General features: G+C 47.4%; 1 protein-coding gene across 3 annotated transcripts in view; it reads left to right on the top strand.

Annotated features, from left to right (window-relative positions):
• The window catches only part of PTPN4 (protein tyrosine phosphatase non-receptor type 4), a 191,919-nt gene that overhangs the window by 35,107 nt on the left and 131,066 nt on the right, over positions 1–25,746 (top strand). For 2 of the 3 annotated variants that reach the window (XM_068246137.1, XM_068246139.1), the window contains exons 2-5: positions 9,692–9,846; positions 18,422–18,529; positions 22,406–22,448; positions 22,530–22,608. In XM_068246137.1, coding sequence (XP_068102238.1) covers positions 9,709–9,846; positions 18,422–18,529; positions 22,406–22,448; positions 22,530–22,608 — 368 coding nt within the window. In that variant the 5' untranslated portion in view covers positions 9,692–9,708. Of the gene's footprint in view, positions 1–3,216; positions 3,346–9,691; positions 9,847–18,421; positions 18,530–22,405; positions 22,449–22,529; positions 22,609–25,746 lie in introns of those variants that run through there. The other variant, XM_068246138.1, reaches the window with a different exon arrangement.

Below are 25,746 nucleotides of genomic sequence, written 5' to 3' on the forward strand. Positions count from 1 at the left end.
CTAAAGGGCTTCGAACGCACGCTCCATTAAAATCTTTGGAAAATGAACGTTGAACGACCGACAAATGTTGAAATGTCGTTACAAAACTAGCGCTGAACAACCCCGACAGACCACGATTACCATCCAATAGGCCGATCCATCCAGATAGATCTGTTTGCACGATAATCGGCGGTAGTCGGTAGAAAACACAGGTATCGGACAATGATGATTCCATTGAACACCTCAGTGCTACTTAACTCTGTATCTTCAGTTTAGAACTTTTGCTAACAATCCCATGTAGACCGCTACGCCATCATTGACTTCAAATGTGTCATATCGTCGTCAGACGTGAAACCTTCGTCAGGGAACGTTCATTTTTCGTACAACGGTTATTGAGCATGTGTGCGTACCACAAGGGCAGTTTTCCACTAGTGGCCTCCTATACAAGACAAATGTATCATGTAGCCGGAGCTGTTCGCGGTTTTTATTGCTGTCTGCGTCACTACTGTGGCTTTGTGATGTAATGCGTGTGGGCGTGTTACACAGAAATAGAGGAATTTTTTTATTTTTGCACACAGCAGGTGGCTGGAGAGAGTCATTGTTTGCTTGGTGTTGGGGCAGCCCGGTGGCGTAGTGATTAGCGCTCTCACCTTGCAGCACCGGGTTCCCAGTTCTAATCCCTGCCAGGGCACTATCTGCACGGAGTTTGTATGTACTCCCCGTCTCTGTGTGGGTTTCCTCCAGGCAATCCAGTTTCCTCCCACATCCCAAAAACATACAGATAAGTTAATTAGCTTCCTCCTAAATTGGCCCTAGATTATAAATACATGCACTGCACCAGGCATGGGCAAACTTTGCCCTCCAGCAGTTAAGGAACTACAAGCAGTGTTCTCCCCAGGCTCTTTTAGCCGGGTGCTCCACCCGGCTAGTTTTGGTGAGCACCCGGCTGTCATCTGCTCTCCTCCTCTTATGCTGTAAGCAGAGTTGCACAGAGAAGCGCCGGCCCTGCATTCTCTCATCTCCCCCCACCCGGCTACTTTTTCATGCCAACCGGCTGGAAAAGAATTCTGGGGAGAACACTGTACAAGTCCCACAATGCATTGCAGGAGTCTGACAGCCACAGTCATGACATAAAGGCAAATGCATTGTGGGACTTGTAGTTCCGTAACAGCTGGGGGGCCGAGTTTGCCCATGCCTGCACTATACGATACATGCCTGGGCATAGGACTATAGTAGGGATTAGATTGTGAGCTCCTCTGAGGGACAGTTAGTGACAAGACAATATATACTCTGTACAGAGCTGCGGAAGATGTCGGTGGTATATAAATACTAAATAATAATAATAGGGGATAGGGAATGATCAGTGAGATGCACATAATTTCTCCTTGCATCCAGATTTCATGTAAATGTTATGCAGTCTGAACTTGGACAAAAACAAAAAACAGACAGGAAGTTATTCTGATTGGTCCGATTTCAAGCTGCATATAATTTGCATGAAATTTAAATGCAAAGGGAAATGATTTGCATCTCATTGATCATGCCTTAAAGAGGAACTCCAGTGAAAATAATGTAATAAAAAAAGTGCTTTATTTTTACAATAATTATGTATAAATTATTTAGTCAGTGTTTGCTCATTGTAAAATCTTTCCTCTCCCCGATTTACATTCTGACATTTATCACATGGTGACATTTTACTGCTGGCAGGTGATGTCAGTGGAAGTAGCTGCTTCTTGCTTTTTTTGCAGTTAGAAACAGCTGTAAACAGCTATTTCCCACAATGCAATGAGATTCACAGACAGGAAACTGCCAGGACCATGGTCCTCACAGTTTCCTATGGGAGGAGTTTCACCACAATATCAGCCATACAGCGCCCCCTGATGATGCATTTGTGAAAAGGAAAAGACTTCTAATGGGAAAGGGGGTATCAGCTACTGATTGGGATGAAGTTCAATTCTTGGTTACGGCTTCTCTTTAAGGTGATGATTTGTAGCTGGTGTGGAGGGGTGGAGAGAATGTCTATGGCTCTTTCTGGTTCAGCCACACCCCTCTGACATCATCTCCCACCGCTCCCCGTGACTAGGAAGTGACTTGTGCTGATCAACCACTTTAAAGGACAACTGTGGTGAGAGGGATATGGAGGCTGCCATATTTATTTCCTTTTAAATAATACTGGTTGCCTGACAGCCCTGCTGGTCTCTTTGGCTGCAGTAGTGTCTGAATAACACCAGAAACAAGCCTGCAGCTAATCTTGTCAGATCTGACAATGTCAGAATCCCCTAATCTGCTGCATGCTTGTTCAGGGGCTATGGCTAATAGTATTAGAGGCAGAGGATCAGCAAAAGACAGCCAGGCAAATGGTACTGCTTAAAAGGAAATAAATATGGCAGTCTCCACATCACCCTAGCTTCAGTTGTACTTTAAATATATGTAAAGGATTTTTATATCTCTGACATATTCCACAGCGCTGTACAGAGGTCACTGATCCATTCCCATCAGTCTCTGCACCAGAGGAGCTTACACTCTAATGTCCTCACCACAGTCACACACTATTATTATTATTATCCATTTATATAGCTCTGACATATACCACAGCGCTGTACAGAGATCACTGATCCATTCCCATCAGTCTCTGCACCAGTGGAGCTTACACTCTAATGTCCTCACCACAGTCACACACTATTATTATACATTTATATATCCCTGACATATACCACAGCGCTGTACAGAGATCACTGATCCATTCCCATCAGTCTCTGCACCAGAGGAACTTACACTCTAATGTCCTCACCACAGTCACACACTATTATTATTATACAGTTATATAGCTCTGACATATACCACAGCGCTGTACAGAGATCACTGATTCATTCCTATCAGTCTCTGCAGCAGAGGAGCTTACACTCTAATGTCCTCACCACAGTCACACTATTATTATTATTATACATTTATATAGCTCTGACATATCCCGCCAGTCTCTGCGGCAGAGGAGCTTGCACTCGCGGCCGGCAGGCTATTGTAGCCTCAGGTATGGAGTAGACTGGCGTTCTGCAGACATGTTTGCTCTTTGAAGTGTTGCAGGAAGTTGTATTGCGGGCGGTGTTGACACTAGTGCTGATAAGCGTGCTGCACCCTTCCCCTCCTTCAGGGAAACATCCCATCTCCTTGTCACTGAGGAAGTACTTCAGGCTGATTACCTCCCCGTGAGAAGCCCACGGAAATGACTGGATAAGAGGGGGGGGGACACAGCTGCGCGGCGGCGCTCAGATCTCATGTCTGTGGCGTTTAGGCGAAGGGCCAGTCCTGGCCGGGCAGTGGACGTCCATGCCAGCGGCTCTGCTTCGCATGATGCCTGCTGTGGACTCTGAGGTAAGTGTGGAAGCCTCTTGCATAATCGCAGGCAGAACACTTGTCACTTTCACTCCGCCAGTCTCTCTGAATTTCTGTGCTCAGCAGTTTTGGGCGGAGGAGAGAATTCTCATCGAGGGCGGCTTGGGGTAAAGATCGCGGCTTTATCCAGCCGGATGACCTGCGTAGAATGCACACCGGATCTGCACCTGCTTGTGGATGTCTGGCTCATGCTGTGTGGTTGACTTTCACCGCTGTGCCCCCTCCCCCCCCCCCCCCCCGGACCACGCTAAAGTAATAACTCACGTTTAGGTGGAGCTTTTTACTTGGCAGCCCTTAGTTTAAAGGGAACCTTAACTGAGAGGGATATGGATGTTTCCTTTTAAACAATACCAGTTGCCTGGCTGTCCTGCTGATCTCTTTGGCTGCGGAAGTGGCTGAATCACACACCTGAAACAAGCATGCAGCTAATCCAGTCTGACTTCAGTCACGTGGTCTGCATGCTTGTTCAGGGGCTGTGGCTAAAAGTATTAGAGGCAGAGGATCAGCAGGATAGCCAGGCAACTGGTATTATTTAAATGGATAAATCCATATCCTTCTCAGTTTAGGTTCCCTTTAAGAAAAGACTCTGGTCTGACTCCTGCGTACCCAAATGCAGACACCAGTTTTTGGGGCAGGTCAGTTCATGATTTTTGATTTGGTAGAGGGGTTCATTTTGAGCATCAGAAGGGGGTTAGCGGTAACGTAGGAATTTAAGCTGAGGCGTCAGGGAGGGTTTTACGTTAAAATACCCCTGAATCTGGGAAATACAATGAAACAAAACCCACAGTATGCGAGATTACCTTCCCCTGAGTGTCCAGCACGGCAGCGGAGTGGTCAGCACTCTTGCAGCGCTGAGTCCCTGGTTCGAATCCCAGCCAGGGCACTATCTGCACAGGGTTTGTATGTTCTCCCTGTGTCTGCGTGGGTTTCCTCTGGGTACTCTGGTTTCCTTGCACATCCCAAAAACATACAGATAAGTTAATTGGATTCCTTCTAATTTGGACCTAGACTAGGATACATACACTACATGATACATACATAGACATATGACTGTGGTAGGATTAGCGTGTGAGCTCCTCTGAGGACAGTCAGTGACATGACTATGGCCTCAATTCACTAAGATTATCTCCTGTCTTGAACAACTCTTCTAGAGTTGTTACCATGGTGACGAGGCATGTAGTATTCAGGAAACATTTTACCTCAGGCAAGGCTAAAGTTAACTCTTCTGTCTTTAAATTAACTCTCCAATTCTTAAAATACCTCCAGAGTTAAAGACAGGCTGTTCATTAACTGCATGTGAAAATAACTACAGAGGAGGTAAATTAACTACAGAGGAGGTAAATTAACTACAGGAGAGGTAACTTAAGGAATTAAGAGGTAAGATAACTCTCTCACGTGTGGAGGTAAGTTTTCTCTTGCCTTATTATCTCTAGCATGATCTTAGTGAATTGAGGCCAATGTACTCTGTAATGTGCTGCAGAAGATGTCAGTGCTATATAAATACATAATAATAATATGGTAGGACATTAGGCTATGGCTATGGCAGGTATTAGATTGTGAGCTCCTCTGAGGACAGTAAGTGACATGGCAATGCACTCTGTAATGTGCTGCAGGAGATGTCAGTGCTATATAAATACATAATAATAATATGGTAGGACATTACACTATGACTATGGTAGGATTAGATTGTGAGCTTCTCTGAGGACAGTCAGTGACATGACTATGTACTCTGTACAGTGCTGCAGAAGATGTCAGTGCTATATAAATACATAATAATAATATGGTAGGACATTAGACTATGAATATGGTAGGATTAGATTGTGAGCTCCTCTGAGGAGAGTCAGTGACATGACTATGTACTCTGTAATGTGCTGCAGAAGATGTCAGTGCTATATAAATACATAATAATAATATGGGAGGACATTAGACTATGACTATGGTAGGATTAGATTGTGATCTCCTGAGGACAGTCAGTGACATGACTATGTACTCTGTAATGTGCTGCAGGAGATGTCAGGGCTATATACATACATAATAATAATATGGTAGGACATTAGACTATGACTATGGTAGGATTAGATTGTGAGCTCCTCTGAGGAGAGTCAGTGACATGACTATGTACTCTGTAATGTGCTGCAGGAGATGTCAGGGCTATATACATACATAATAATAATATGGTAGGACATTACACTATGACTATGGTAGGATTAGATTGTGAGCTCCTCTGAGGACAGTCAGTGACATGACTATGTACTCTGTACAGTGCTGCAGAAGATGTCAGTGCTATATAAATACATAATAATAATATGGTAGGACATTAGACTATGAATATGGTAGGATTAGATTGTGAGCTCCTCTGAGGACAGTCAGTGACATGACTATGTACTCTGTAATGTGCTGCAGGAGATGTCAGGGCTATATACATACATAATAATGATATGGTAGGACATTAGGCTATGGCTATGGCAGGGTTAGCGTGTGAGCTCCTCTGAGGACAGTCAGTGGCATGACTATGTACTCTGTAAAGTGCTGCATAATAATGCTGCTTGGTATACTCAGGGCCCCTCATGCCTAGTCCTCTAAGTATTCAATTGGACCCCTCTCTTCCAGTAGACCCGTTGCCTGGCAGCCCTGCTGCTCTATTTGGCTGCAGTAGTGTCTGAATCACACCAAGAACAAGCATGCAGCTATTCTTGACAGATCTGTCAATGTCAGAGCACCTGATCTGCTGCATGCTTGTTCAGGGGCTATGGCTGAAAGTATTAGAGGGAGATAAGGACAGCCAGGAACTGGTATTGCTTAAAAGGAAATAAATATGGGAGCCTCTTTATACCTCTCACTTCAGTTGTTCTGAAAAACACAAAGCGAGACCAAGAGCCCAATATACTGTAGTACCTTAGTAGCGGGTGGCTTAGCCAGGATATTGTCCCGACTGTGTACCCTCCAAACTATTGCCTGATGAAGCTGGATAGTGACCCGGGAAACACGTTGCAAATCTTGGAGCTTTTAATAAAAGTTACTTTGTATGTGAGTAACGTTCCATTGTCCGTTCTTTTCTACGAGGGACGCGAGTTCACTAACTCCCCCCTTTCATACGGTTTTTAATCGCTTTTACTCTTGTTGGCGCCTCTGTTACAGTGGAGGAAATAATTATTTGACCCCTCACTGATTTTGTAAGTTTGTCCAATGACAAAGAAATGAAAAGTCTCAGAACACTATCATTTCAATGGTAGGTTTATTTTAACAGTGGCAGATAGCACATCAAAAGGAAAATCGAAAAAATAACCTTAAATAAAAGATGGCAACAGATTTGCATTTCATTGAGTGAAATAAGTTTTTGAACCCTCTAACAATAAAAGACTTAATACTTAGTGGAAAACCCCTTGTTTGCAAGCACAGAGGTCAAACGTTTCTTGTAATTGATGACCAAGTTTGCACACATTTTAGGAGGAATGTTGGTCCACTCCTCTTTGCAGATCATCTCTAAATCCCTAAGGTTTCGAGGCTGTCTCTGTGCAACTCTGAGCTTGAGCTCCCTCCATAGGTTTTCTATTGGATTAAGGTCCGGAGACTGACTAGGCCACTCCATGACCTTAAAGAGGAACTGTAACGACAAAACGGCCCCTGGGGGGTACTCACCTCGGGTGGGGGAAGCCTCAGGATCCTAATGAGGCTTCCCACGCTGTCCTGCGTCCCTCGGGGGTCTCGCTGTAGCCCTCCGTACAGCGGTGACGCAATATTTACCTTCCTGGCTCCTGCGCAGGCGCTGTGGCGACTTTCGGCACGGAAATAGACGGAAATACCCGATCGCCGTCGGGTCTGCTCTACTGCGCAGGCGCAAGTTTCCGGCGCCTGCGCAGTAGAGCGGACCCGACGGAGATCGGGTATTTCCGTCTATTTCCGTGCCGAAAGTCGCCACAGCGCCCCCGCTGGAGCCAGCAAAGGTAAATATTGAACTGACAGTCGGCACAGTCGCCGGCTGTTCGGAGGGCTGCGGCGAGACCCCCGTGGGACAGAGGACGGCGTGGGAAGCCTCATTAGGATCCCGAGGCTTCCCCCACCCGAGGTGAGTACCCCCCAGGGGATGTTTTTCATGTTACAGAGTCTCTTTAATGTGCGTCTTTTTGAGCCACTCCTTTGTTGCCTTTGCTGTATGTTTTGGGTCATTGTCGTGCTGGAACACCCATCCACAACCCATTTTCAGTTTCCTGGCAGAGGGAAGGAGGTTGTCGTTCAGGATTTCACGATACATGGCTCCGTCCATTTTCCCGTTAATGCGAATAAGTTGTCCTGTGCCATTAGCAGAAAAACACCCCCAAAGCAAAATGTTTCCACCCCCATGCTTGACGGTGGGGATGGTGTTTTGGGGGTCATAGGCAGCATTTTTCTTCCTCCAAACACAGCGAGTTGAGTTAATGCCAAAGAGCTCTATTTTGGTCTCATCAGACCACAGCACCTTCTCCCAGTCACTCACAGAATCATTCAGGTGTTCATTGGCAAACTTCAGACGGGCCTGCACATGTGCCTTCTTGAGCAGGGGGACCTTGCGAGCCCTGCAGGATTTTAATCCATTGCGGTGTAATGTGTTTCCAATGGTTTTCTTGGTGACTGTGGTCCCTGCTAATTTGAGGTCATTCACTAACTCCTCCCGTGTAGTTCTAGGATGCTTTTTCACCTTTCTCCGAACCATTGACAGCCCACGAGGTGAGATCTTGCGTGGAGCCCCAGAGCGAGGTCGATTGATGGTCAGTTTGTGCTCCTTCCATTTTCGAACAATCGCACCAACAGTTGTCACTTTCTCTCCCAGCTTCTTGCTAATGGTTTTGTAGCCCATTCCAGCCTTGTGCAGGTCTACAATTTTGTCTCTGACATCCTTGGACAGCTCTTTGGTCTTTCCCATGTTGGAGAGTTTGGAGTCTGCTTGATTGATTGATTCTGTGGACAGGTGTCTTTTATACAGGTGACTAGTTAAGACAGGTGTCCTTAATGAGGGTGACTAATTGAGTAGAAGTGTCTAACCACTCTGTGGGAGCCAGAACTCTTAATGGTTGGTAGGGGTTCAAAAACTTATTTCACTCAATGAAATGCAAATCAGTTGCTATCTTTTATTTAAGGTTATTTTTTCGATTTTCCTTTTGATGTGCTATCTGCCACTGTTAAAATAAACCTACCATTGAAATGATACTGTTCTGAGACTTTTCATTTCTTTGTCATTGGACAAACTTACAAAATCAGTGAGGGGTCAAATAATTATTTCCTCCACTGTATAATGCCTGAAACTGAAACCTGTTATTGGGGTTTCTCAGTCTAGGGAGGAACTGTACTGAAACGAACGAATTGAATAGAATTGCTTATTGCTTACAATAAATATTTATACATTATTTAGTCCGTGTTTGCCCATTGTAAAATCTTTCCTCTCCCTGATTTACATTCTGACATTTATCACTGGTGGTGACATGTTTAGTCCTGCCAGGTGATCTGTACGGAATGTTTGTTACTGAGAGTTCTGTGTACAGAAGGAGATACTTCTTTGCTTGGCAATTGGAAAAAGCCGTTATTTCCCACAATGCAACGAGGTTCACAGAGAGCAAACTGTCAGGACCATGGTCATGACATCACACTGTGGGAGGGGTTTAAAGACAATATCGGCCATACAGACACACTCACTCACTCACTCACTCACTCACTCACTCACTCACTCACACACTCACACACACACACACACTGTACACACACACAGTACACACACACACGCGCGCGCACGCACACACGCACACACACACCTCCCCACACCTCCCCAGGATGATCTATTTGAGAAAAGTTCAAGAGTTCTCGTGAGAAAGGGAGTATCGTTTTTTTCCAGCCGGGTGGCATGGGAAAGTAGTCGGGTGGGGGGAGATGAGAGAATGCAGGGCCAGTGCTTCTCTGCACCACTCTGCTTACAGCACAGGAGGCGGTGAACTGATGACAGCTGGGTGCTCAATCCTGGGTAAAAGCTCCTCTTAAACTGGGGTGAAATTGGCATCATAAGTACTGCAGTGGGCTGTCTCTGCACAAAGGGTTGCCCCTCCCACCTCCTTAAATCACATGGGAAAGAGGGAAGGGCCTGTTTGGAGGACTGTGTGCTCATAAGGTGTCCATACATTCATCGATCTGCCACTAGATCAATCATCAGATTGACTATCGAATCTGATCAGAGAGCGATCTTTTGCCCTCCCACACACTGGAGACAGATTACATATGAGCATGTTCTCTCGTTCTTTCTGCAGTGTATAATGATTGGGTGACTGTGTAATAATGGCCGCTCTCTCTGTTTTTCCCGCAGACTTTGCGTAGACAGTAATGAGCGCACGTTTCCGATTGCCTGCCGGCAAAACCTACAATGTTCGTGCGTCGGAGCAGGCCCGAGACAGACACAGCACAGAGGTCGTGTGCAATATCCTGCTGCTGGACAACACTTTACAAGCCTTCCATGTCAGCGTAAGTAAGCGTGTGCCCAGAGGTGTGCAATATCCTGCTGCTGGACAGCACTGTGCAAGCCTTCCATGTCAGCGTAAGTAAGCGCGTGTGTGCGCAGAGGTGTGCAATATCCTGCTTCTGGACAACACTTTACAAGCCTTCCATGTCAGTGTAAGTAAGCGCGTGTGCGCACAGATGTGCAATATCCTGCTGATGGATAACACTGTGCAAGCCTTCCATGTCAGTGTAAGTAAGCGTGTGTGCGCAGAGGTGTGCAATATCCTGCTGCTGGATAACGCTGTGCAAGCCTTCCATGTCAGTGTAAGTAAGCGTGTGTGCGCAGAGGTGTGCAATATCCTGCTGCTGGACAGCACTGTGCAAGCCTTCCATGTCAGTGTAAGTAAGCGTCTGTGCGCAGAGGTGTGCAATATCCTGCTGATGGACAGCACTGTGCAAGCCTTCCATGTCAGCGTAAGTAAGCGCGTGTGCGCAGAGGTGTGCAATATCTTGCTGCTGGACAACACTGTGCAAGCCTTCCATGTTAGTGTGAGTAAGCGTGTGCGCAGAGGTGTGCAATATCCTGCTGCATGACAACAGTGTGCAAGCCTTCCATGTCAGCGTAAGTAGGCGTGTGTGCGCAGAGGTGTGCAATATCCTGCTGCTGGACAGCACTGTGCAAGCCTTCCATGTCAGCGTAAGTAAGCGTGTGTGCGCAGAGGTGTGCAATATCCTGCTGCTGGACAGCACTGTGCAAGCCTTCCATGTCAGCGTAAGTAAGCGTGTGTGCGCAGAGGTGTGCAATATCCTGCTGCTGGACAACGCTGTGCAAGCCTTCCATGTCAGCGTAAGTAAGCGTGTGTGCGCAGAGGTGTGCAATATCCTGCTGCTGGACAGCACTGTGCAAGCCTTCCATGTCAGCATAAGTAAGCGTGTGTGCGCAGAGGTGTGCAATATCCTGCTGCTGGACAACAGTGTGCAAGCCTTCCATGTCAGCGTAAGTAAGCGTGTGTGCGCAGAGGTGTGTAATATCCTGCTGCTGGATAACGCTGTGCAAGCCTTCCATGTCAGCGTAAGTAAGCGTGTGTGCGCAGAGGTGTGCAATATCCTGCTGCTGGACAGCACTGTGCAAGCCTTCCATGTCAGCATAAGTAAGCGCATGTGCGCAGAGGTGTGCAATATCCTGCTGATGGACAACAGTGTGCAAGCCTTCTATGTCAGCATTAGTAGGCGTGTGGGCAGAGGTGTGCAATATCCTGCTGATGGACAACACTGTGCAAGCCTTCCATGTCAGCGTATGTGAGCCCGTGTGTGCAGAGGTGTGCAATATCCTGCTGCATGACAACCGTGTGCAAGCCTTCCATGTTAGTGTGAGTAAGCGCGTGTGTGCAGAGGTGTGCAATATCCTGCTGCTGGATAACGCTGTGCAAGCCTTCCAAGTCAGCGCAAGTAAGCGTGTGCGCGCAGAGGTGTGCAATATCCTGCTGCTGGACAACAGTGTGCAAGCCTTCCATGTCAGCGTAAGTAAGCGCGTGTGCGAAGAGGTGTACAATATCCTGCTGCTGGACAACAGTGTGCAAGCCTTCCATGTCAGCATAAGTAAGCGCGTGTGCGCAGAGGTGTGCAATATCCTGCTGCATGACAACAGTGTGCAAGCCTTCCATGTCAGCGTAAGTAAGCGTGTGTGCCCAGAGGTGTGCAATATCCTGCTGCTGGACAGCACTGTGCAAGCCTTCCATGTCAGCGTAAGTAAGCGCGTGTGTGCGCAGAGGTGTGCAATATCCTGCTGCATGACAACACTTTACAAGCCTTCCATGTCAGTGTAAGTAAGCGCGTGTGCGCAGAGGTGTGCAATATCCTGCTGATGGATAACACTGTGCAAGCCTTCCATGTCAGTGTAAGTAAGCGTGTGTGCGCAGAGGTGTGCAATATCCTGCTGCTGGACAGCACTGTGCAAGCCTTCCATGTCAGTGTAAGTAAGCGTCTGTGCGCAGAGGTGTGCAATATCCTGCTGATGGACAGCACTGTGCAAGCCTTCCATGTCAGCGTAAGTAAGCGCGTGTGCGCAGAGGTGTGCAATATCTTGCTGCTGGACAACACTGTGCAAGCCTTCCATGTTAGTGTGAGTAAGCGTGTGCGCAGAGGTGTGCAATATCCTGCTGCATGACAACAGTGTGCAAGCCTTCCATGTCAGCGTAAGTAGGCGTGTGTGCGCAGAGGTGTGCAATATCCTGCTGATGGACAACAGTGTGCAAGCCTTCCATGTCAGCGTAAGTAAGCGTGTGTGCGCAGAGGTGTGCAATATCCTGCTGCTGGACAGCACTGTGCAAGCCTTCCATGTCAGCGTAAGTAAGCGTGTGTGCGCAGAGGTGTGCAATATCCTGCTGCTGGACAACGCTGTGCAAGCCTTCCATGTCAGTCTAAGTAAGCGTGTGTGCGCAGAGGTGTGCAATATCCTGATGCTGGATAACGCTGTGCAAGCCTTCCATGTCAGCGTAAGTAAGCGTGTGTGCGCAGAGGTGTGCAATATCCTGCTGCTGGACAGCACTGTGCAAGCCTTCCATGTCAGCATAAGTAAGCGTGTGTGCGCAGAGGTGTGCAATATCCTGCTGCATGACAACAGTGTGCAAGCCTTCCATGTCAGCGTAAGTAGGCGTGTGTGCGCAGAGGTGTGCAATATCCTGCTGATGGACAACAGTGTGCAAGCCTTCCATGTCAGCGTAAGTAAGCGTGTGTGCGCAGAGGTGTGCAATATCCTGCTGCTGGACAGCACTGTGCAAGCCTTCCATGTCAGCGTAAGTAAGCGTGTGTGCGCAGAGGTGTGCAATATCCTGCTGCTGGACAACGCTGTGCAAGCCTTCCATGTCAGTCTAAGTAAGCGTGTGTGCGCAGAGGTGTGCAATATCCTGATGCTGGATAACGCTGTGCAAGCCTTCCATGTCAGCGTAAGTAAGCGTGTGTGCGCAGAGGTGTGCAATATCCTGCTGCTGGACAGCACTGTGCAAGCCTTCCATGTCAGCATAAGTAAGCGTGTGTGCGCAGAGGTGTGCAATATCCTGCTGATGGACAACAGTGTGCAAGCCTTCTATGTCAGCGTAAGTAAGCGCGTGTGTGCGCAGAGGTGTGCAATATCCTGCTGCTGGACAGCACTGTGCAAGCCTTCCATGTCAGCGTAAGTAAGCGTGTGTGCGCAGAGGTGTGCAATATCCTGCTGCTGGACAACAGTGTGCAAGCCTTCCATGTCAGTCTAAGTAAGCGTGTGTGCGCAGAGGTGTGCAATATCCTGATGCTGGATAACGCTGTGCAAGCCTTCCATGTCAGCATAAGTAAGCGTGTGTGCGCAGAGGTGTGCAATATCCTGCTGCTGGACAACAGTGTGCAAGCCTTCCATGTCAGCGTAAGTAAGCGTGTGTGCGCAGAGGTGTGCAATATCCTGCTGCTGGACAGCACTGTGCAAGCCTTCCATGTCAGCATAAGTAAGCGCGTGTGCGCAGAGGTGTGCAATATCCTGCTGATGGACAACAGTGTGCAAGCCTTCTATGTCAGCATAAGTAGGCGTGTGGGCAGAGGTGTGCAATATCCTGCTGATGGACAACACTGTGCAAGCCTTCCATGTCAGCGTATGTGAGCCCGTGTGTGCAGAGGTGTGCAATATCCTGCTGCATGACAACCGTGTGCAAGCCTTCCATGTTAGTGTGAGTAAGCGCGTGTGTGCAGAGGTGTGCAATATCCTGCTGCTGGATAACGCTGTGCAAGCCTTCCAAGTCAGCGCAAGTAAGCGTGTGCGCGCAGAGGTGTGCAATATCCTGCTGCTGGACAACAGTGTGCAAGCCTTCCATGTCAGCGTAAGTAAGCGCGTGTGCGCAGAGGTGTACAATATCCTGCTGCTGGACAACAGTGTGCAAGCCTTCCATGTCAGTGTAAGTAAGCGCGTGTGCGCAGAGGTGTGCAATATCCTGCTGCTGGACAGCACTGTGCAAGCCTTCCATGTCAGCATAAGTAAGCGCGTGTGCGCAGAGGTGTGCAATATCCTGCTGCATGACAACAGTGTGCAAGCCTTCCATGTCAGCGTAAGTAAGCGTGTGTGCGCAGAGGTGTGCAATATCCTGCTGCATGACAACAATGTGCAAGCCTTCCATGTCAGTGTAAGTAAGCGTGTGTGCGCAGAGGTGTGCAACATCCTGCTGCTGGACAACAGTGTGCAAGCCTTCCATGTCAGTGTAAGTAAGAGCGTGTGCCCAGAGGTGTGCAATATCCTGCTGCTGGACAGCACTGTGCAAGCCTTCCATGTCAGCGTAAGTAAGCGCGTGTGCGCAGAGGTGTGCAATATCCTGCTGCTGGACAACGCTGTGCAAGCCTTCCATGTCAGCGTAAGTAAGCGCGTGTGCGCAGAGGTGTGCAATATCCTGCTGCTGGACAACGCTGTGCAAGCCTTCCATGTCAGCGTAAGTAAGCGCGTGTGCGCAGAGGTGTGCAATATCCTGCTGCTGGACAACGCTGTGCAAGCCTTCCATGTCAGTCTAAGTAAGCGTGTGTGCGCAGAGGTGTGCAATATCCTGCTGCTGGACAGCACTGTGCAAGCCTTCCAAGTCAGCGCAAGTAAGCGCGTGTGTGCAGAGGTGTGCAACATCCTGCTGCTGGACAACAGTGTGCAAGCCTTCCATGTCAGTGTAAGTAAGCGCGTGTGCCCAGAGGTGTGCAATATCCTGCTGCTGGACAACAGTGTGCAAGCCTTCCATGTCAGTGTAAGTAAGCGCGTGTGCGCAGAGGTGTGCAATATCCTGCTGCTGGACAGCACTGTGCAAGCCTTCCATGTCAGCATAAGTAAGCGCGTGTGCGCAGAGGTGTGCAATATCCTGCTGCATGACAACAGTGTGCAAGCCTTCCATGTCAGCGTAAGTAAGCGTGTGTGCGCAGAGGTGTGCAATATCCTGCTGCATGACAACAATGTGCAAGCCTTCCATGTCAGTGTAAGTAAGCGTGTGTGCGCAGAGGTGTGCAACATCCTGCTGCTGGACAACAGTGTGCAAGCCTTCCATGTCAGTGTAAGTAAGAGCGTGTGCCCAGAGGTGTGCAATATCCTGCTGCTGGACAGCACTGTGCAAGCCTTCCATGTCAGCGTAAGTAAGCGCGTGTGCGCAGAGGTGTGCAATATCCTGCTGCTGGACAACGCTGTGCAAGCCTTCCATGTCAGCGTAAGTAAGCGCGTGTGCGCAGAGGTGTGCAATATCCTGCTGCTGGACAACGCTGTGCAAGCCTTCCATGTCAGTCTAAGTAAGCGCGTGTGCGCAGAGGTGTGCAATATCCTGCTGCTGGACAACAGTGTGCAAGCCTTCCATGTCAGTGTAAGTAAGCGCGCGTGCCCAGAGGTGTGCAATATCCTGCTGCTGGACAGCACTGTGCAAGCCTTCCATGTCAGCGTAAGTAAGCGCGTGTGCGCAGAGGTGTGCAATATCCTGCTGCTGGACAACGCTGTGCAAGCCTTCCATGTCAGTCTAAGTAAGCGTGTGTGCGCAGAGGTGTGCAATATTCTGCTGCTGGATAACGCTGTGCAAGCCTTCCATGTCAATCTAAGTAAGTGCGTGTGCCCAGAGGTGTGCAATATCCTGCTGCTGGACAGCACTGTGCAAGCCTTGCATGTCAGCGTAAGTAAGCGCGTGTGCGCAGAGGTGTGCAATATCCTGCTGCTGGACAACGCTGTGCAAGCCTTCCATGTCAGTCTAAGTAAGCGTGTGTGCGCAGAGGTGTGCAATATCCTGCTGCAGGACAACGCTGTGCAAGCCTTCCATGTCAGTCTAAGTAAGCGTGTGTGCGCAGAGGTGTGCAATATCCTGCTGCTGGATAACGCTGTGCAAGCCTTCCACGTCAGCGTAAGTAAGCGCGTGTGCGCAGAGGTGATCGTGCATTCATGTGTGTGCAATATCCTGCTGCTGGATAACGCTGTGCATGCCTTTCATGTCGGCGTAAGAAAGCACGTGTGCTCATTCATCTGAATATAATAAAATATCTTATTTTTTTATTTATTTATAAAGGATTTACTCAGTGTTTGCCCATTGTAAAATCTTTCCTCTCCCTGATTTACATTCTGACATTTATCACATGGTGACATTTTTACTGCTGGCAGGTGCATCACTGCGGAGTGTGTTTGTTGTGTGTTCCGAAGCCAGTAGATATAACACCTTGTGTCCCAGAATGGGGGAAAACTCCACATAGCTGGGAGGAAAATTCCACATAGCTAATCAGCCTAGGCTGTGACATCACCAGGGGAGTGGAAAACTACACCCCAATATACACAATATACAGATATAGGAAGTGTTTTTGATCCTGAAACCAGGAATTTAGAATGTATTACATTCTACTCTGTCATTGGAGGCCCTGTTTAAAAGCCCCCCTGTCCATCGTCTCATATTATATTCAGTATCTCTCCCTCTTTTCTTGAACTCCTTGTTAGCATCAGAATGCGCTTCAAGCATTACCACAAGACGTTAAAGTACACCTGATGCGAGAGGGATATGGAGGCTGCCATATTTATTTCCTGTTAAACAATACCGGTTTCCTGGCAGCCCCATTGGTCTATTTGGCTGCAGTAGTGTCTGAATAACACCAGAAACAAGCATGCAGCTAATCCAGTCAGATCTGACAATAGCATCAGAAACACCTGATCTGCTGCATGCTTGTTCAGGGTCTAGGGCTAAAAGTATTAGAGGCAGAGGATCAGCAGGACTGCCAGGCAACTGGTATTGCTTAAAAGGAAATAAATATGGCAGCCTCCATGTCCCATGCTTCAGTTTTCCTGTAAGTGTATCTCGGCACAGAGCTTGTGATGAGACGAAGTAGTCAGGATCTGAGGATGGCACATTTCCGTGTCTGCACGCAGCTGTTAGTTACGCAACTCAGCGTTCTCTGGAGAGCCGCGCGTGTTCTTGGCTGACAGAACTGTCCCCGCGCAGCTCCTGTGGTGTGAGAACTGTGACAGGCCGAAGGATCCTCATTACAGATGTACTCCTGGCTGTGATGGAGATGGATGGGAGATCTGCTGGAGGAGAGGGATGTCTCCTGACCGAAACAGACGCCTGTCTTCTGCTACTCACCTCAAATGTGTGTCTCCGGGGGCAACCACCAAACTGTCCCCACCCCGAGAGGTGCCTGCAGGGGTCCCCTACCCTATGCAGCACTGACACCTGCTGCAGCACTGTACAGAGTACATAGTCATGTCACTGACTGTCCTCAGAGGAGCTCACAATCTAATCCTACCATAGTCATAGTCTAATGTCCTACCATATTATTATTATGTATTTATATAGCACTGACATCTGCTGCAGCACATTACAGAGTACATAGTCATGTCACTGACTGTCCTCAGAGGAGCTCACAATCTAATCCTACCATAGTGATAGTGTAATGTCCTACCATACTATTATTATTATGTATTTATATAGCACTGACATCTTCTGCAGCGCATTACAGAGTACATAGTCATGTCACTAACTGTCCTCAGAGGAGCTCACAATCTAATCCTACCATAGTGATAGTGTAATGTCCTACCATACTATTATTATTATTATGTATTTATATAGCACTGACATCTTCTGCAGCACATTACAGAGTGCATAGTCATGTCGCTGACTGTCCTCAGAGGAGCTCACAATCTAATCCTACCATAGTCATAGTCTAATGCCCTACCATATTATTATTATGTATTTATATAGCACTGACATCTCCTGCAGCACATTACAGAGTACATAGTCATGTCACTGACTGTCCTCAGAGGAGCTCACCATCTAACCTCTACCATAGTCATAGTCTAATGTCCTACCATATTATTATTATGTATTTATATAGCACTGACATCTCCTGCAGCACTGTAGAGAGTACATAGTCATGTCACTGACTGTCCTCAGAGGAGCTCACACTCTAATCCTACCATAGTCATAGTCTAATGCCCTAACATATTATTATTATGTATTTATATAGCACTGACATCTTCTGCAGCACATTACAGAGTGCATAGTCATGTCACTGACTGTCCTCAGAGGAGCTTAATTTTATGGAAAGCCAAATAACTTATCTGTATGTGTTTTGGGATGTGGGAGGCAATCTGAGTGCCTGGAGGAAAACCCCAGAGGAGATATAGGGAGAGAGAGCATGCAGACACTATGCAGATAGTACCCTGACTGAGACGTTAACCGGGGACCCAGCGCCTCAAGAAACTTGTGCCATCCACTATGCTATAGAATCCCCCCCCCCCCTTCCCTGCATTCTTGGAGAACAGGTATATTTTCACTTGCTTTGGAACTCTCAGTAAACAAACATTCAGCAGAGATCACCTGAAAGGACTAAAGATGTCACTACCTGTGATAAATGTCAGAATGTAAATCTGAGGGTAGAGGAAAGATTTTACAATGGGCAAACACTGACTCAGTAATTTATACATGAATATTGAAAATCTACATTTTTATTCCTTTTGTTATTTTCAGTACGGTTGTTAAACTGCTCTGATATTGGTGGCTGGAGAGTGGCGCCCCCTGTCTGGCCTCTGAGGACCTTCAGCTCGCTGTGTGTGCTAACGGCAGCCCTGTTGTGTTTTGTGTCTTTGCAGAAACATGAGCACGGCCAGACGCTGCTAGATTTAGTCTTCAAGTTCCTCGACCTCACAGAACGGGACTATTTTGGGCTCCAGTTGGCTGACGATTCATCAGAGAACCCTGTAAGTTCCTGTCCGCCTTTTGCCCTACAAAAACATTTCCTATAGCGGTGCAAGCGGGAAGGGCCATTTCCAGACTTTTTATTACCCCAGGCAGGAAGTCATGTGTCGCCCACACACTTTAGAATATAATCCGTGTGCCATATAAGGTATGTGCAGTATAGGAGACGCATAATACAGGGAGTCCCTGAGATACAAACACCCGCTGATACTGTTGCATCTCATTGCACAGCCCCTTCCTGCTGCCCCCAGCTTAGTGTGTAAATGCAGAGTATAGTGCAGCAGGAGCTGTGCTCTCACCTCTCCGCTGGAGTCCAGTGCTGTGCCTGTGCGACCATCCTTTCTGTCCCCATCCCCTTCCTGCACTACCCCAGCTCAGTGTGTAAATGCAGAGTATAGCGCAGCAGAAGCTGTGCTCTCACCTCTCCACTGCAGTCCAGTGCTGTGCCTGTGTGATCAGTCTGTCCCCATCCTTTCCTGCACTACCCCCCAGCTTAGTGTATAAATGCATATTATGCAGTGCTCTCACCTCTCCGCTGGAGTCCAGTGCTGTGCTTCTTCCTGTCTGCTCACCATTCACCTTAGTGTCCAGCATCTCCAACCGCATGAAACGTGATTACACATGACATGAGGAGAGTGAGGTGCCAGCACTAGAGGTTGCAGGAGACAGACAAGACAAGATGGTCGCACAGGCACAACACTGGACTCCGGCAGGGAGGTGAGAGCAGAGCTTTTGCTGTGCTACACTCTGCCTTTACACACTGCGCGAAGGGAGGCTGGGAGGGGATGGGGACAGAGGTATGCACAGCGGGACAGGAGTCACAAGGGGGTAGAGGTGGCACAGGGGAATTGAAGCGGGCACAAGGAGACAGGCGGAGGCACAAAAGGGGGACAGAAGGAGGCGCAGAGGTGTCACTGCGGACTGAAGGAGGATTAAAGGGACAGAAGAGGCACAAAAGGGAACAGAAGGTGGCCCAAACACCTGTGGGGGTGTGGCTTTGTTCAGGAGGTATGGCTTCATTTGGGGGCAGATGGCCCTCAGGACCAGTGGTACTCCATGTAATGGCCTGGAATGCCTTTGCTTAAAAACAGCCCTGCATGTGGGGGATTCTGGTCACTTCTATGTAAAGCAAAACCTGTATAAAAATGCACTAAGGCCTGGAACCCACTGAAATCAGCAAACGCAAAACGCAACCGCTAGCGTTTTGTCTGAGCGGTTTGCAAGCGGATTCATGCGCGTTTTTGGTCGTGTTTTGCAACATTGTATTTTTTTGCCCAGCGGGTGCGTAGCGTTTTGCGTTTTGCGTTTTTATCCTGATTGGTCCTGTGAATTATTTTTCATTTTGTTACAGTGTGCTGAACCGCAAAACGCTAGCAAAACCGCTCAGTTTAAGTTTTGCTGAACGTTTCCGCTAGCGTTTCAATACTTTACATTGAAGCGCTAACGCTCCCAAAATGCTGCAAACGCTCCTGTGGAAGTTGCCCCATCCATTAACATTAGCCCAGCGTTTTGGCAAACTGCTAGCGTATCGCAGTGCTGCCAAAACGCTGCCAAAAGCGCTCCTGTGGGTTCCAGCCCTCATACATGAATTGATGTAATGAGTTATTGACTTGTCTGCTTGTGGTCTGTAGGTTGGTGTCAGGCCTGGTGGATTCACTCTGTCAGCTGCTCTCATGCACCGGCTAGGTGCCTGTTAAAGTGGCCACACATGATACAATAAAATGATCCGATTTTACGGCAATTCGATAAAAACGATTGGATCTCCTGAAAAAATCTAAAGCTTTTTTTTTTTTTTTTTTCGACTGAAAAATCCGATCTGATTTCCCATTTTGATCGATCCGGAATGCCAGATATTTTTCTTCAATCTTTCTAAAGATTGTATGGTGTGTGTTAGATTGTCAATTTATCAATATACACACCCTATCAATTTTGTCGGAGTTTCCAATCATTTTTATCATGATTAGGGAAAAATTGAACACAGGTGTGTGGTACATTGGTCATATTTTTGAAATGTTACAATCAGTCAGAAAAATTGATTGCAATTCTTAAATTTAACAGATATTTAAAAAATTGTATGGTGTGTGGCCACCTTAAGTGTTCAACACTAGCAGTGATCGGACAGCCCCCGTATTGAGTACAGGTAGTCCCCGACTTACGAACGCCTGACTTACCAACGACCCACTGATACGAACAGCATGGATTCTGTGTTTCCATGGCAACAAGTCATACATTTTTTTTCAAATTGGACTTGTATTTTTAGAGAAAATCAATTTTAAAAAAATGCTAAGAAAAAATGGCTTTTAAACTGCAGTGCAGAGGGCAAAGGTGACACAGAGGGTGACACTGGAGGCGCAGGGGGGCACAGAGGATGTACAGGGGACAGATATAGCAGTGTTCCGACTTAAGAACAGAATCAGGTTAAAGAGAACCCGAGGTGGGTTTGAAGAATATGATCTGCATACAGAGGCTGGATCTGCCTATACAGCCCAGCCTCTGTTGCTATCCCAAACCCCCCTAAGGTCCCCCTGCACTCTGCAATCCCTCATAAATCACAGCCACGCTGCTGACAAACAGCTTGTCAGAGCTGGCTGTGTTTATCTCTATAGTGTCAGTCTGCTGCTCTCCCCGCCTCCTGCAGAACTCCAGTCCCCGCCTGCATCCCTTCCCTCCCTGCTGATTGGAGGGAAGGGACGGGGGCAGGGACCGGAGCTATGCAGGAGGCGGGGGAGCAGCTGAGACTGACACTACAGATGTAAACACAGCCTCACAGCACGGCTGTGATTTATGAGGGATTGCAGAGTGCAGGGGGACCTTAGTGGGGTTTGGGATAGCAACAAAGGCTGGGCTGTGTAGGCAGATCCAGCCTCTGTATGCAGATAACATTCTTTAAACACACCTCGGGTTCTCTTTAAAGGAGAATTGTAGTGAGAGGTATATGGAGGCTGCCATATTTATTTCCTTTTAAGCAATACCAGTTGCCTGGCTATTCAGCTAATCCTCTGCCTCTAATACTTTCAGCCATAGGCCCTGAACAAGCATGCAGCAGATCAGGTGTTTCTGACAAATTTAGACAGACATGACAAGATTAGCTGCATGCTTGTTTCTGGTGTGATTCAGACACTTCTTTAGGCAAATAGACCATCAGGACTGCCAGGCAACTGGTATTGCTTAAAAGGAAATAAATATGGCAGCCTCCATATCCCTCTCACTACAGTTCTCCTTTAAGAACGAACCTACAGTCCCTATCTCGTTCGTTAACCGCAGACTACCTGTATATAGCTTACCGTGCCGGTACTTTGGTGCAGCGTTCTGTGCCTTTTTGCCGCCGGCTAAGAACGCCGCGTGTCAAATGCCACCACAGATTGTGATCGGTTTCAGGCTGAAATCGATTCACAATCTGTTTGCAGTAAAGGCAGCCATACGATCCCTCTCTGATCAGATTCGATCAGAGAGGGATCTATCTGTTGGTCGAATCTGATGGCAAATCGACCAGTGTATGGCTACCTTAAGGCTTACATGGAATTTGTAGGCAGTTTAGAATCGGACAAATCAAACTCACTTCCTACTGGCAAGGGTTGGCCCAATTCCAAGCTGCATATAATTAGCATTATATTTGCATGCAGGCCAGAATCCTCTCCTGACCTGCCCGCTTATTGTTTTACCAATATTACCATGACTAGATCTGGTGAAGAGCTGGCCAATGGGGACAGCTTGCTGAGGAGGAAGGGGCGGGCACAATTTGTGACTCCACCCACACACAAAATAGGCAGTTAGGAACACCTAAAAAGTAGGCCAATGTTCTCAGATATGAACCTGTGTAACTTTCTCCTACGTTTGCCTTGAAATGTAACGTCTCGTTTTCTCCGTTCCACGCACAGAGGTGGCTGGATCCAAACAAACCGGTCAGGAAGCAGCTGAAACGTGAGTGGCGCTGTGAACGTTGTGCTTGTATCTGTATCAGGCAGCAGTTGAAGTTTTAGCTGACACTTTGTTTTTCCTCAGGGGGGTCTCCCCACGGCCTGAATTTCAGGGTGAAGTTTTTTGTTTCGGACCCCAGCAAGCTGCAGGAGGAATACACCAGGTATGATATCTTCCCGCAGTCGCTTATTTGCCAATTGGATTAAAAAAATAGGTGAACCTATACAATAACAGACTACCCAGCAAGCTCATGGTGAACCAGAATTCCTAGGTGTGTATAGAGGGCTACAAAAGCCCACTTACTAAAATGTTACGCAACACAAAAGTTTGCCTTTCTAAAACAGAAGTTATTTGTGATTATTCAGTTTGGAGTGAGCATATGAGGTCTCCCACAATGCAACACTGCTGAATATGCAAATCATCCTTTGTTGTCCCTGTAAGCAGGCCACACCTCCAGATCCGCCGGAATGCAATGATGTGTCAGCTCTGTACATTTAACAAGCCGACACATCATTGCACTCCAGTGGATCTGGAGGTGTGGCTAGCTTACAGGGACAACAAAGGATGATTTGCAAATTCAGCGGTGATGCTGTGATTGTAAGACATACGGGGTGGAGTTTTTGAGTTGGGCAGGAGCAGAGTGAAGCAGAGAAGCAGCAGCACAACAGGAAGTAGCTGGGAAGACATATGAGGGTGGAGCTTGTGTGTTTAGCAGAGCAGGAAGTGATAACACAACAGGAAGTGGCTGGCAAGACTTCTGAGGGTGGAGTTAGGGTGTTTAGCAGAGCAGGAAGTGGTAACACAACAGGGAGTGGTTGGTAAGACATTTGAGGGTGGAGTTTTGTAGTTAGGCAGGAGCAAGGTGGAGTCGGGTAAGAGCAGCACAACAGGAAGTAATGGTGTACCTGGGGAATTTGACACCCGGTGCTGATTCTTTACAGACCCCCCCCCCCCCCCCCCCCCCCCCCCCAAAAAAAAAAAATCCTGTTCGGGGGGATTTTAGAGGAAAAGGAGTCATCCGGATATGGGCGGAGATGACTGTTATGAGCCTCTGTACTCTGTAAAGTGCTGCAGAAGATGTCAGTGTTATATAAATGCACAACAATAATATGATAGGAGATTAGACTATTACTGTGGTAGGATTAAGCTGGCCACTAACGGTCCAATTTCTAGCGAAAAATCGTGCGAGCGATCAGAAATTCTGATCGGATTGGTTGTAAATAATCTCCATTGGTGGACACAATCGATTATGAACGAGTGAAAAAAATGTCGCCCGAATTAATTTTCGTCGAACGAAAATTTGGATTTTCTTGGTGGTCGTGATAGATAGGAAGCAATGATTGGTTAGTTGATGGTGTAGTGAACGATTTTTCGTCCGATCAGAATTTCTGATCGCTCTATCGATTTTTCGCTAGAAATTGGACCATTAGTGGCCAGCTTTAGATTCTTGAGCTCCTCTGAGCACAGTCAGGAAAGGGGGACATACTGTACGAAAGACGTGAATGCATAGGAGGGGGTGATAAAGAGGTAGAGGTACAAGACAGAAAGCCTGGTGGGAGAGGAGAAATGGCAGGAAGACCTCTCACCAGGACTGCAGACAGCACCAGTGCTGTTTGGCAGGGACATGCTGTTAAAAGAAGCCACTAAAATCTGAAAAGAGGAAAGGGTAATGGGGAAGACAACAGGGTGGGAGGGGGAGCTGGGAAAAGAGATAAGATTACCTGCAATCAAACTAATCTAATTTGCCTAGAGCTTGTGTCTCTGCTCACTACAGAAGTCGGCAGTCAGCACCTGTATCACTGGCTTCTGCAACAGCAGACTGCCCAGCGTTATTGATTAATTACTCTGATCAGGATAAATAATCAATAGTCTAGGGCACTCTGGTATTACAGTGCACATGGCTACTAATAATAGACAATTTCTGAAGCACTAAACACATCCTGCCACCTCTCCTTGCTAATGTCCCAGCTGCAGCACATCAATCATTCTCTCTACTCACCCTGCTGCTCTGCTCATTCACTCACTGCAGACTGTGTGTAGTGAGCGAGGAGACACATTGCCCACAGGACAGGAAGTAGGAGGGTGCTAAATCTAGTGCAGGAAGTAGTACAGTCCCCTGCACTGCCTGCTGCTATTTTCCTGAATGTTGCACAAACTATGAGAAAAGGTCCCAGATGGAAGAACACAGTGACTGAGCACCACAGCGGCACCCCTAGCCGCGTACGTTAAAAAGGGGCGCTGGGGAAAAAGGGCGCCGGGTTTTTAACGATAAGCATGGATAACGTTTAAAAAAATATTGTACTGTTTTTCGTTTAAAATTAATGTTTTTTAAAGTTATAAATCATTAAATAATGTGCATTAAATCGGCAATTGTAAAAACGTTAATCTTTCGTTTAAATAGTGAAACGTATAATAACGTTTTAAAAAAAAATTACTAAGTAACCCTCCCTGTACCTACCCCTAACCCCTAGACCCCCCTGTTAGTGCCTAAACCTAAGACCCCCCTGTTGGTGCCTAAACCTAAGACCCCCCTGTTGGTGCCTAAACCTAAGACCCCCTGTTGGTGCCTAAACCTAAGACCCCCCTGTTGGTGCCTAAACCTAAGACCCCCCTGTTGGTGCCTAAACCTAAGACCCCCCTTTTGGTGCCTAAACCTAAGACCCCCTGTTGGTGCCTAAACCTAAGACCCCCCTGTTGGTGCCTAAACCTAAGACCCCCCTGTTGGTTTTTTCGTTTAAAAATAATGTTAAAAAAATGTACTGTTTTTCGTTTAAAAATAATGTTTGAAAAAAAATATTGTACTGTTTTTCGTTTAAAAATAAAATTTAAAAATGTATAAATCATTAAATAATGTGTAATCATGAGAAACAGTAATAAAACATTAAGTCTCCGGGCGCCGCTTTTAAAACGTTATTTTTCTCCGGCGCCCTTTTTTCCTATCGGGCGCCCATTAAACGATATTTATTATAGGAGTGAATGGCGGCGCCCGATTTGTCCACTAGCCTCAGGCGCCCGAATTTACTGTTTCCCCCCTAGCCGTGGCTGCACCCGGTGCTGTGAGCACCTGCAGCCCTATGGTAGGTACGCCACTGACAGGAAGTAGATGGTAAGAAATACTAGTGTTGAGTTTTTGAGTCAGGCAGGATCAGAGAGCAGCAGCATAACCTGAAGTAGCTGGTATACAGAAGGGGGCCACACGCTCCATGTAAACAATCAAAGCCACGGAACTATCCAGTTTCAGATGCTGGACTTTGAGCAGATGTTCACAGTATAGCTCATCATGGCCGTGCCACTTCAAATT

Source organism: Hyperolius riggenbachi, chromosome 7, assembly GCF_040937935.1.
Source record: "Hyperolius riggenbachi isolate aHypRig1 chromosome 7, aHypRig1.pri, whole genome shotgun sequence".
NCBI classification, from domain to species: Eukaryota; Metazoa; Chordata; class Amphibia; order Anura; family Hyperoliidae; genus Hyperolius; species Hyperolius riggenbachi.